We start from the raw sequence: 14,252 nt of genomic DNA on the forward strand, positions 1-14,252 counted from the left end.
TTTATTATTATTATGAAGAGAATTGACTTCCACTCCGTTGGTCTCAGTAGAACAGCGTACATAAAGTAAGAGATTTAACCTTGCTGGTATTTCATGACAACCGATTATAAGTACATTGTTACATCGACCATTAATATAGTTATGCATTAAAAATGTATGAACAATAAATGTTTGTTTTTGATTGTTATAAGCATTGTTAACTGTCAATTAGTCATCATCAATATACACATAGTTGAAATAAAGGAACGGAAAAAAGGACATGGAAACAAATTACAGTGAAATCTCTGAATAATGGACACCGATGAAACATGGTTATTAGTCCGTAACTGTGAGGAGTTCGCTTCAAAGAGATTATAATTGAATTTAGTATACAGTAAATACATTGGTCACAACCGTAATTATTGGTTAATTTCAAAATTACTCAGTGTTCGAATTAATAGGCGAATTTTAGAAATAGAGTGAGCACAAATATTCTTCGTTGAAATGTTATCATAAAATAGATTACATTTGTTCTTTTATCTTTGAAGTTACAGGGAAGATGCAAGGTTTATGGGGAGCTCCCTTGTAGCCATGTGGTTTTCGTACGTGACTCTGGCGCGGAGACCCGGATTCGATTCTCGGTGGAAACTCATGTAGTTCAGATCCCACGTTAAGTTGTTGGTCCATGTCTCGAATAGTCTCGCTGCTGAAAAGGATGCTAAACTCAAATCCAACCAACTAAGCAAGCCTACAAGGGAAATAGAGATGAATTTATCAGAGAAGACAAGTTCATCATAAAATTCTTGACCATGTGACTAGCTTTTCATGATTGTTTTTGTTCATAGAAAAATTTCTACAATTCATATCAGAATGCAAATTATTTTGAACAGAGAAAAGAATACTTTCAAGTTCAATCTGCAATTGTTCTGTGTAATTGTTCGCGAGGTCATTGACTTATAACAAGGACATTTTGTGGGGAAGGGTATTTTCTGTTTATTGTAATGTGTTGCAAATATATTTTAAAATTACAGAAAATATTTTCTAGCCTAAATACATATGAACTAAGAATAATTCCTGTCCGTTATGAAGAAATTACTTAAACGCTGGGGGCAAAGAAGACTGTCCGTGTCTGACCTGAGGGTGTCCGTAAAAGGGATGGTTCTGTCACATATAATACATACATTTTCACCGGTCAAAAAAACTACCCGTATTATTTAGGTATCCAATAAGGGAGGTTTCACTGTACTTATTAATGACTGGCATTTAAAGAGTGCCCGATCAGTGACAGCACAAAGTTGGAGCAGAAATTAAAATGGTAGGGCATAAGAGAAGTGAAAGTGATAACATATATCATAGAGAAGTGTTCTGTTATTTGTTTCTCGATTAAGAGGTCAAACCCTCCTAAGTTCGAAGAATAAAAAATACAGTACGGTAATGCACTACAGCCGATAAACGAATGAATTAGAAAGTTCCAAACTTGCTTCAGTTCTCTGAAAGATAGTTCCTCTTTGGAACATTGTAAGTGATGCCGCTAGTTTTATATTATTGTTGCGCTCTTGGGCGGGGAAAGGATAGAAGAAAATACGGCTAACTGAGGAACGCCAAATGAAGCACGTGGCTCTCGAAGTCAATATAGTGTAACAATCATAATGTTTCCATCTGATTTCTGGTATTTAATTTGTTTTTTTAGAATCTGTTTTTTTTTCCTTCTTATTATTTATCTATATCTATCTATAGATATTGAATTATCTTTAATCTGACTAACTGGAAAACAATTATAATTCCGATTAAGAAACAGAGTCGCAATATCTGTAAATTACCATATTCATAACCATAGCTTTGTTAGGGTAAACAACTGTTATTATACCATTGTCTTCTTACAAAAGACTCCACAATATTGTAACTAAGTTCTGAGTTGATCGATCATGCATTGAATCAAGCCAAAGAGAATCCACAAGTCCAATTTCATCTTTTAGAACTATAACAGATATTCAAGTTATTTTTATTTATTAGTTATATGACAAGGTATAACCATAATGACAAGGACATAATTTCAAGCTGCTTGTAGTAAAGTTCAAATTGAATCAAATTGAATTGTATTGAGTTTATCCACAACACTTGATAAAAGTTGTAACAATTAAAAATGAAGTTCATTTTTTCTAAAAAAAAAAAAAATCCTTTTCGGTGTATTTTATAATGAATTTACAAAATCACTGTTTTTACTGTTACCATTGTTTTACTGTTACTATTTATTTTTTAATCTGTTCAAATATGTGAAAGACCACTTGTGGAAGACAATAATTCTTAAATTTTCCGTTAAAGGCGTCACTTCAAAGGTTCCGCATCAGCACTGAACTACTTTGAAGTAATGCTTAATTAACTGAAGTTGCCTATCCATATACACAATCTAAATACCTTTGTAATAATTTAATTAATTTTATTCTAAAATAATAAACTGGAATGAAAATTATGTAAAAACCATTGTGTTGCCATCGGTTTTAGTATCTGTACAAACTTTCAGAGCTCTACGTAGCATGGAAGTACATGACATTTAGGTTGCAAGATTTGACTCATAAGAAGCCAACAAACAGAAAAATAACCTAATCAAAAATACTGTAATGTATGCCGATGACGTTACAGATATAAAAGAAATACGATAATTCAAATAAAACTTAAGAAAAAAGCAAAGGTAATAGATAAGTCTATTACTTGTCTGTCTCATAATAAATTAGTGTTGACGTAAAGTCGCACGAAACCTATATTTTCATCTCAGTAATCCGATTATATATTTCAGCGGTATATATCATTTGTTTATGACAGATATAAGCAGTAAACTCCATCCAATTTTTGACTTCTCTTTAAGCAAGTGCATTAAATTTACTTCCAGGTCTCCCTACTTTCAGCATATAAGAATACAGTGGCATACGTAAGAGGGTTGGGATTTACTCCCCCCTTCCTCTTTAGCAAGACATTATGGAAAAAATATTTACTATATTAATATATATATATATCAGCGGCGTGCCGTCAAGGGGACTAGGGGACTAGGCTAGTCCCCTGGCATTTTAATTAAAGTATTTTGTGATAAATATATACCAAAGAAAACGAAAACATTGTATTTCTCTATTTTCGTAAAATAACACTATTTCAATTATTCTGACACAACTATACTCAGCGCCCGTATGCTGGGTGCGACAGCTAAGTGGAGATCGGAAACGCTCGGGTTTTAATCGGCTTTTCTCGGGGAAGGGAACAGGATCCAGCCAGCTAGTCCTCATATTATGTTGTCTAAGCTCTAAGCACGGGCGTTCTGTCGTAAGCGAATTTAATGCTCGTTTGCTTTTTACAGTTAATAGTTTTAACGCTATTAAATTTACAGTATTAATCTTGACACTTTAAGAAATCTAGTGAAGTGTGAACTTTTTAGATTATCAATATATTTTGCAAATGACTCGAAGAATAAAGTATGGAAGGGGACTCGTCTGAGAAATCTAGTCCCTTGCAGCAAAGCGATGGCGCAAGCAGTGACATTACTTTAATTGGTATAGGGGACAGTACGGGTGGGGATCGGCCGTTTCAGTCTTGTACTCTGGACCATTGGATTCCTTAATTTTCAAGAAATGCAACAAATAATAACCAGTCGTAGAACAACTCCAAGCATTTCCATTTAGACAAAAATGAAAGATTATATACATAATATCAAAACGGATTATTTTGCTTCTTCAAAATAGTTAACTGCATGTAAGACAAGAAACAAACTGTATTGCTGGCCTTGTATTCTGTTCCACATAGAAAAGGACGTGTGGAATAATGATGGCTTTTGTGACATGAACAATTTTCACAAACCCAAGTTGCGCCAAGAAAAATGTTATTTACACCTGTCCACAATAACTAAATTGAAAACTTTCGGGAAACCAGAATTGATTTTCAATTGAGCAAGCAATGCAGAAGTTGATTCAAACCGAGAACTAATGAACCGATTGATTTGTTCCTCTTGTTTTATGGCTAAACAAGAGCTATCATTTAGAAGTCATAAGAAACAGGAAGATTCTGTCAATTAGGGAAATTATATTGGAGTAATTCAGTTACTTTCAAGTACGACACTAAATGGACTTGCAGGGTCGTCTGAAGAAAATTTTCTAGGGAGGGGCCCATCTCCATGGTTGCTATGTTGCGTCTGGTATTTCTATATTTAATATACGTGGTTTGCTATATTACGTATACATTTTCGTGAGCCAGAGGAAGGTCCGGGACCCACCCTGCCCTCTCGTTCGGGCGCCCATGTTGACTTGTCATCTTCACAGCATGGGAGTGTTTAAAGGAACATCAAACAGAATTCAGAATTATATTATTAAATGTGTTGGTGAGTAATTCTGGATAAAATTAAGTCACAAATAAACAATACACTTCTTACAGCAATAATGTTGGACAAAACTACGGACTTTGCAAAGATCTCTCAACATTCAATCGGTACGTGAAAGACGGCAATTCATGAAAGATTTATTTGTTTTGCAGATGTTACTAGTGATTGCACTGCGACTGCTCTAAGTGAGCATGGTTTCCAAATTCTCTCTCATTTTAATTGTAAGCAAAAGCTTGTAGCACTAGGCTATGGATGGAGCTGCCACATTTTCTGGAAATTTGAACGGTTTACAATTTTTTGTGAAAAGGTGTTTGAGTGCACTCACCATACACTGCTATCATCACAGACTCAATCCGTTAATTACATCAAGGAATGTAAAATATTTTTTAGAATAAGTGGCATTCCAAATTTCTTTTCATATTCATCGAAACGCTATAACGTGCTTGCTGAATCAGAAGTAACTAAGCGATTTCCAACGGTTGCCACTATAAGATGGAATTACAATTCCAAAATTGTGAATGCAGTAAATGAAAATCAAATAGAACTCTTACTGTGTTCTGAGAACATTGTAGAAGATTCAGATAATTGCGACACCGAAGCTTTCATGACTACAAAAAAGAAAAAAAGAAAAAATGTGTGAGTTATCATTGAAGGATTTCGATTTTGCATTTCTACTAAAAGTTTTCAGTCATTTTTTTTTTCCGCGCACGGATATACTATTCAACATTCTTTAAAGTAAAACCTTGGATGTGAAATATTGCATCCAAAAAGTACAAAAGATGGTATCTCAACTTAGAAATGCAAGAAACGATTTTGAAGACTTATAGAAAAGTAGAATTGGATGACAACGGGAACCTTCTAATAAAAGACGTAAAGTAGATGACTCAACAGATTCAGAAATTAAATATGTGCGTCTCTTCAATGACATTATTGATACTGTGATTTCAAGATCTCAGTGAATTACAATTTCTTGAGCTGTTAGATTTAAAGAATTTTCAGTGCTTGAAATCTCGATTTCCTGATTGCTTGTTTTTGACCCTTAAATCAATTTATGGGAGTTTTTTTTTTTTTTTTTTATTTTAACAATTTGCGAAGTGAATTAATATAGGTTTACAGACTCTTAGATTTTTCAAATAAAACTGTGACTGAAATTATCCATTTCTTGAAAGAAAGAGGCTTGGTAGAAGAAGCGTTTACAGAAACATATAAATTGTGTTATTTGGTGTCAACAATACTACTCAGGACCTCCACTCTACAGCACACATTCTCTTCGAACCTAGTCCCCTGTGAGAAAAGTCACGGCACGCCACTGATATATATATATATATATATATATATATATATATATATATATATATATATATATATAAATCACGCGTGTTCTGAAAGGATATGAGATTCAATACTTAAACCCTTCTTTGATGAATTTCTGCGTACGCCACTGGAGGAGTGTGTAACTCTTTTCTAAAAGAGCTATAGCTTTCTGAGTGTAAAGGAGTTCTTCAGGTAATCCTTTGTGCTAATTTTGATTCAGTATTAATTAAGACATTTCAGAAATATTTAATTAGTATAATATTCTAAACGAATACAAATTTTACAAATAGCTTACAAATAAGAATTGCGTATCTTCTCCGTGATGGAACACTGGGTTTAAGGTCTACAGAGGACCTTCAGAATATTAAAGCAGAGATAAAATGCTTTAAAAGAGATTGTCATGGAAATTAAATTTACAGTAAAAGTGAATAATAGTGTGGATAGAATTATCTAGAAAAGCAAAACTTCACTTTCGTAACAGTTATGGGCAAAATCAGACATCAGTGTTCGAAACCAACTAAGATCAATCACGAAACACTTAATCTTTCGGCTTTACATTTTGAGGTCATTTTGGAACTATGTTAAATAAGAAATTATAAAGTTGAATTCACAGAATTTGGAACATAAATATTTTTTCTTAGTTAGACAACGCTTATAGCAAAATATTATAGAAATCAACTGAATAAGTATAGAGTAAAACCTTCTGCTGTCACTAAAGTCTATTTGTTTTTAAACTTACAATATTTTTTACTGATAAAAACTAAACTTAATCATCCAATAATAATGTAAGCAGTGGCAAACTACTATAACAAAAACCTTTGTCAGTATAAACTGAATATTTTTTAAAATGTTTTGTTTTCAATTTGTGTGTGTGTGTGTGTGTGTTCAACCTACACTGCCTACGACGAGTAGTTCCTTGAAACAGTTCATTACCTTGAAACAGTTGTCTCTAAAGTATTATATAGTGTTTTTAGGTGAGTTTTCTTAAACTATTTAATAAACGTCTGAAACAATATGAACCAGCAGGGCCGTTTTTAACCATCCCGGCGCCCTAAGCGCTTCAAATTGTTACGCCTAAATAAGCAAGTGACAAAATAATTCCATGCATGTACAAGAGATTAAAATTTATTGGGCTTGCTTTTAATAACAATACATTGAACTCATCAAGATGTGTATATATATATATATATATATATATATATTCATCATGTTGATGTTCAGTTTATCATATTAAGTGACAAGCTAGTAGTTTTAAATGGACAGAGGTTGCATTTATAGGTTTCCCGTAAATTATTATAATTAAAAGGTGCATAAAAAGTCATTTCCACAGTCTCGGCTTTTGTCTGTTAATAGCAGAAAACACTATTTTTCTTGATATTAATGCAGTTAATAGTTTGTTTTCACCCTCCAGTTATCCTCAGACAATTGTCCTTAAGTATTCTTATTTATCAAATAATATAAATCTCTATTTTAAATTAACAAAAGTAAAATTATACGAATCACATTTACATTAGCCGCCGAGACCTAGTTTGTTTCTAACCAGGTAGCTCAACCGGAACGGAAATGACGTTTTCTGCACCAGTGTGTTTTAATTTTTCTCTTTTTTCGCCCTCCAATTTTTTTCGCCCCCAAATCTTTTGCATCCTAGGCACGTGCCTTGCGTGCCTAAGCGGAAAAGTGGCCTGTGAACCAGTTGAGAATGCTCCAAGAGCATTGCCAGAACGAACTTTAAAAGAATTGATTTTTCTTATTAACTTCTATAGGCTTTATATCAATTTTGCTATCTATTTTATTATTATACTCATTAAAGAATTCTTGTAATATATCTATCTATTTATTATTTCCTTGAGTACTAATTTTTTTCCACGTGTTTTGTTTAAGAGTTCTGTTAAAATGTTCTACGATATGTTGTTTTACGAAGACACAAACTTGAGGGTTCAAAATTGAAACATTATAAAATATCATCTCTATGACTTACTGTTTCCGAGATATGGCTCCTTAAATCTCTCCAAATCAGAACTTCTTTGGCCAATATCTCGGAAAGGCAAGAGTGACGCGAAAAGTTCCATCATGTCTTTAGATAGTTTTTGATTCTCTATCGAATGGAAGGCTCAAAATAGAAAAAAATCGCAAATAACAAACATACACCCACACAAACATGTCGAACAGTTCGTTTTTCGAAAGTTCGTTGAACATGTCAAATATAAAATTTAAAATTATATTGGCATATTTTATAATATCAGTACTTTTGTACTAAACTGTATGTCCAATGAAATCCAATAGAATGGTGCCCTAAACTACATAATCTACGCTTTTACTAATACCATCTTGTAACTTGGAATTATTAAGGTGCTTGAAAATTAACAGCTAAACAGACTTTCACAATTACTGTTTATTGACTTTTCGGTTCACAAATAGTTTCACAAATACATTCCTGAGTATAATAAAATATTAAAATTAATGTGTCAAAATCTTTACTTTCATATCTTGTTCTTGGAAAGAAATATTATGAAGTATTCTGGAAAGTAGAAAACAATTTATTTTCCAAATTTTAAAAATAAAATAACTCATCATATTTTTGCTCAGTTTGTAACAGTTAATTTATGTTTTATTATCATCATTACATTTAAAGACTTGCTTTAAACTGCAAGATGATGTGATACAAGCCATGTTCGAAAACACTGTAATTAAAGCTTCAATTCTACTTTGTGGTCTTTTTGTTGTAGTTATGTAAAAGAAATAGTATTTTGTTGAATAGTTTGAATGTTGTAATGCAATACAATAGATAGTTGAGAATTATATAGGATAGGCCTCTTATTTTCTTCATTTTAAGTTGCGACAAAAAAAAAAAATGGTGAACTATGCACTAGCAAGTTTAAAGATATAGAAGTACTTCGTTAATGTCCTGGGTACAAATACAAATCGAGATTCAACATTATAAAACTACAATGCGCAAGGAAATTTATTTTAACTTATTTTTCGACTAATTAAGATTTTCTATGTATACATACATATATATATGTATATATATATATATATATATATATATATATATATATATATATATATATATATATATATATATATATATATATATATATATATATATATATAAAGATATTATTAGCTGAATTCATATAAAAATTTTGAAACTGGACCCAATTTGGACATAATTATAATTATAATGAAATATTTATAATTATGATGTTTCTAAAGTATCTCAAGGTCATAATTCTCACTAAATAGCATGTGTTTAAGCTTAATACATTTCCGACCGATCGCAACAGTTGTCATGATTTTTTCGGGAATCTCTCTTCCTGAAATACCATATTTTGAAACATAATAGAAAACCAGTCATCTCTTGAAAGTTTCATGAGACTTAAACAATGATGAGTAAAGATATGAATGACATGTTTTTTCACAAATGCATACATAACTTGAAAAGACCTAATTAAATGGCCCAGGATCCATGGTATTTAAATCCGGTCAGTAATGTGTTAATCTAAAATCTGTGTACAAGTATACATGTTATGTTCAGAGTTTATATTGTTACTGTATTATTTGTATATATATATATTTCGGAGATCTCAAAAACAATATTCTATAGAGAATACATCACTACAGTTTCCATCTGCCGTTGCATGCGGAAACCTCCAAATCGTTTATTTAAGTTCATTTCGTTAATGTGTTACTTTTGTGCATATTTTTTGGAGGTCTCAAATAAATCAAATACACCACATAATGACTATATCTTTGTTTGCTTCAAACACATCGCTATAGGTTTGCTCTGTTATTTGTTTGCACTTCAATGTTCAGCTTCAAACACTTTCTATTAGTTGCCACGAAAAGTGTTTTTAACAACTAAATAACTTTTGTTTCTTTGTTTTTATTGTTTCTTTATTCCAACAGTGATAGAGGACTCCATATGCCAAATATCCATAACAACAGGACACAGATGATTGCAATGACTGCCACTCTAAGCAATAAATCGACACAGTATAGCCTGTAACGATAAAAATACGTAGTTAATACTACAGTGCTTTCATACACAATGGAATACGTTTTAAACATGCCATTTTTAATCTCTTGTTTAAAGGAATTACATAATAAAAGGTATATAACCTTTACTGAGTGATTTCTTTCTAAGCCATAGTCCTTTGCTCACTTATAAGGATTCATGACTATAAAAAAGTACAAGATTTCATTAATTTGAATTTTGATGGGACATTTTATATAACTGATAAATTTGTATGAGAATGATTTTGATCAGGTACTTAAACGCAATGCGCAAGCTACAATGATCTCCAGGATCTGCAGTAAAGTCTAGTGAGATTAGGAGTGGAGTTTGTTTAGTATTGTTTGGAAATTGTGGAAAACTCTATTAATAGTGGAAAGAGTATAACTATCTTTCTTCATACAGAGTTCCGCAATGAAAGAACAATAAAACAATATCTGAACAACGAAAATCCTACAGAAAGATTGTGCGTGTCATCATAATCCATTACATCTATTAAAAACCAGTGATTCATCAAAAACAAATTCCGGATGTCCTCGTTCAAACAGGCGAATTCTTTACTGGATGATATATATTAGGTGGCTGTCCAACTACAATGAAGATATCAAAGTGAATCAATCGACTGTCAACTCAGTCATTTTCAAATATGCAGGCAAAACGCAGTCGTAAAAATGCATGTAAGAATCTTCAATAGTGGCACATTAAGGAACAAAAGATCAATTATCGTAAAATGTATAAGCACCACTTGGGGAGTGACAAAAAATAAATTTACGCAATGACATTGGATGAAGCACACATAATATCTATCTGACTAGCAAAAAAAGAAAAAAAAACTTATCTACTGCAATATCAATGAAGATGGATGTAGCGAATTTTTGTCCACCACTGTAGGAAATATTCACAGATGGATTCAAGATTTTTGGAGGATTCGGTTAATATACTAATTTGAAGATTGTATAGTTGTAAAATCTCATAGAAAATGCAGAATACTTCCAAATCAATGTTATGATCCCATTTTCCTAGAAGATATATCACTTTTCTACGGATACGACACCTTATCCGTTCGAATTCTGAATAGAATGGCATCCAGCAACACATTCCATGGATATTATTACCAAATTAAGCAAGACACGTTCAAATGGTTTGCAATATTTTTCTATTTCCTGGGAAAGTTACAGTAACTTGTATACTAAATAATTTGATTTAAAATCTTGCAACAAAGATTTCTGTAAAAATATCATATTAAACTTAAGTAATTATACATATAACAGTATAAGTACACATCACTTAAGAAACGAGTCAGCACAGTAAAAGGATGATGATATCTATATAAAATATATTTCATAAGAGATTTAACTAATTAAATCAACAGCAAGTAATGAATAAGTAATTAAAACCGCTAACTTAATTACTAACGTAATTTTATTAACTTAATATTAATATAATTAATTAAATATGTTTAGTATAATTATCTACAATTGTATCAGGAAATTGATCAAATTGATTCTAGAGGATAAAATTAAAATGATAGTAATTGTGATGATATATAATATGTAGAAACCGGATGTTAGATAAATGCCCATTTCTTAATGTTACATGTAAGAAAATTTAACGTGCTGAAGTTTCCAGCAACGTTTATTACTATTTCAATCTATATTGCCTGTAATATTGTTTAATATCAAATATTGTCTACTTTTGCACTTTCTTTAAAACCACGACTTCATTAAAATAACTACATAGGTCTCCTCTTTCGAGAAAGATTTTTGTTGCTTCTTCGAAGTTTTAATATAACAGAAATTAACGTATGTCCAGATCAAAGTCAACTCCAGTACATGGAAAGATGCTGCAAGAAATGTAAGCTTGTCATTACGGCTTGGACAAATTAAGGACAACAGGACGAGCTCTCAAAGGTGAAAATGTACCAAAAGAATTAGTCCCACATATTCTTGTGTTCTTCAAATATACCTGGATTACGTCCGTGAAAGCTATAAGATTATTTTCGATTTCTTTGAAACTAAAAGGAAAGGAAGAAAGAAAGAAGAGAGAGAGAGAAATCAATAAAAGAAAATGTGTTTTACGATGTAAGACATAATATAATAAGTTACAACTTGAAAATGTATATCGTACTTTCATAATTAATGATTGCTTGGGATGGACTATCAAATGCATTAAATTTTAATATTTTATTTACTAATTCGAACTGCTACAATTAATTAAATTAAAATATGTTTAATATTTTATTTAAGCACTTGGAAGTTACCACAAATGCTAATTGTGTGTCAAGGTTTGGAAAACTTTGCACTATTAAGTGAAGTGGTAAGTAGTTGTAAGTAATTTATTAGATATATATGAAAAGAATTTTACGTTTCTTTCTTTCTTTATTTATTTTTCTTTTGTTTCGTTTAAAAAAACAGAAAGTGTTCTCTACAAATACAATCAGATGTCTCTCTAGATTGTTTAATATCATTGAATGTTTATTTTCATTATTTCGAGTTAGGTTTTTAAATAATTATAAGCGCTTATGTCACAAGTGCCTAAACGTTTGATTACATGTCTGAAGTGATGTATGGAAACCATAATTTTCAGGAACGTGGGACAGCTTCCAAGTTTAATGAAACCAACTTATATACTTACAACATTGCATGTAGTCTTGCTCGAGGAAGCTCTTCATCCTTGTCGTTCATCATGTACCTCTTCATTCCCAGCACACTGCTTCTCCAATATTGATTCTCATCCACATTTTTCATCGAGAAGTTGAATGTTTCTCTATCTTCAGGCAGAACCTCTTGTTCTAATTTTTTAAAGTTTTCATTTTCAAAATCCCAATTCCCTTTGCCGTAAAAGTCGACTTTTTGACAAGCTTTGTACACTACTTTATGATATCTCAAAACTCTGAAATGAAACATGAATATCAAATTTTAAAAATTACATAACATTTATGTCAATAACTTCATATTCTAAATTGTAGTATAAATAAGCATTTACGAAAGGCATATATTTAACATTATCTCTTCGTAATTCCATAGAACAAAGATAACTTCTATTATATGTTGTTGGACTAAACGAGGAAAGTAATTTATAGATTTGATTGGGAAAGTTTTGCCTGTCTGATATGCCAGTTACATATATCTAATCAAGTTTACCTGCCCAATACTACGAATTCTGACGGATAACGCTCATAATACTTAGACTAACAAGGACACAATTGTCACAAAGTATTATTCACCTAAAACTAAGTGATGTTTAGATTCTAACACTCCTTTTCCTTTTATTATTTACCAGGAAAGAAAATAATGCCTATATTTCAACCAAGTTCCCACACAAATTCCGAAAGATTTGTAGTTTAGCTTTTTCTTTATTTCTTTCTTTTCTTTTTTTAGTGGCGCTACTATCTGAAATTAATGCACTACTGAGTAAAAGGCTAAAAAAAAAAAAAGTCACTGATGCATGCTAATTCAAAACTAAACACAGTATTCTTTATCTTATAATTTTGGGCGGTAATCATCTGTTAGAAATTAGAAAAGAAAAAAGAAAGCCATACTGACGTGAACTAATAAAATATGCTCTTAATCAGGCAAAAGAGCTCTCTCTGAGCCAGGGAAAATGTTTCGTACATTGAATCCAAGTTTCAGGTTCAGCTTGTTCAAAGAGAACAGCAGGCATAAATTTAAGTGTTTCGAAACCTTACCATTAGTCTTCAGTATTTGTTCATAAATAATTACAGAGAGAAAAGATGTAATGTAAAACTTCTTTGAGAAATCTTTTTATGTTCGGTCTGAGGATAAAAAATAACTCTTTAATACATAAATTAATTTAGTTGTGAGGGTGAGAAATGAATGAAATGGTAGAATGAAGAAAGTGAGAGGAAACGGGAGAACCCCAGGAAAACCCAAGCACATGGTGTTTTTCCATCACAAAGTTCACTTTGCGCGAGCTGGGATCGAACCAGGAACCCCATACACGAGAGATGAACGCTCTACCACTGAGCCTTCCCAGCTCCGAGAACTCCTAAGGAAAGAAAGAAGCAGAATGGAATTTCGTGTTAAATAACCAGTAAAGACACACATTTACATCACGTCATAGTAAATTGTGTTATACCCTTTTTCGGAGTTTTGCACAACAGAGCTTAACTTTTAGTTTTGTAGAATTTTTAATAGTAAAACCACTATTACGCAACACTTAAGGAAGTACACTGAAAGGGCTTTCGCTAAATATCTCATTAAGTAGGAAAGAGTAAAATAAAAAGCACTAAAAAACAGAAGTACAGTTTGACCTTGTTAATCAGAATATTTGTTTGCTGAGCTGTTCGGGTTATCAAAAAGTTCAGATTACTAAGGCATGCTTAAAAATCGCCCGAAACAAGCTTAAAATAGTACCTACATTTACTGACAATATGTACGCACGTATAATAAATTGAAAAAAAAATACACAATAAAGTCCTACTACAAAATGAAACTTTGTATATTACTGTTCTTTAAATACTACAGTACAGTAACTTTATGTAAACAAAAGTCATTTGAAAAGTCTTTAATTGTTTTCCGACCTACTTTTTTTTTATCTAAAAATGCAGTACGTATGTACAAG

At 31.7% G+C, this 14,252-nt stretch overlaps 1 protein-coding gene across 4 annotated transcripts in view; it reads right to left on the reverse strand.

Annotated features, from left to right (window-relative positions):
- Positions 1-8,030: 8,030 nt before the first annotated feature.
- The window catches only part of LOC145662577 (putative fatty acyl-CoA reductase CG5065), a 216,849-nt gene continuing 210,627 nt past the window's right edge, over positions 8,031-14,252 (reverse strand). For all 4 annotated transcript variants that reach the window (XM_081728276.1, XM_081728273.1, XM_081728272.1 and 1 more), the window contains 2 exons: positions 12,303-12,560; positions 8,031-9,656 (listed from right to left, as the gene is read on the reverse strand). In XM_081728276.1, coding sequence (XP_081584402.1) covers positions 9,551-9,656; positions 12,303-12,560 — 364 coding nt within the window. In that variant the 3' untranslated portion in view covers positions 8,031-9,550. The remainder of the gene's footprint in view (positions 9,657-12,302; positions 12,561-14,252) is intronic.

The sequence above is a fragment of the Thermobia domestica genome, chromosome 10, assembly GCF_964235325.1.
Source record: "Thermobia domestica chromosome 10, izTheDome1.hap1.1, whole genome shotgun sequence".
Lineage (NCBI taxonomy): Eukaryota > Metazoa > Arthropoda > Insecta > Zygentoma > Lepismatidae > Thermobia > Thermobia domestica.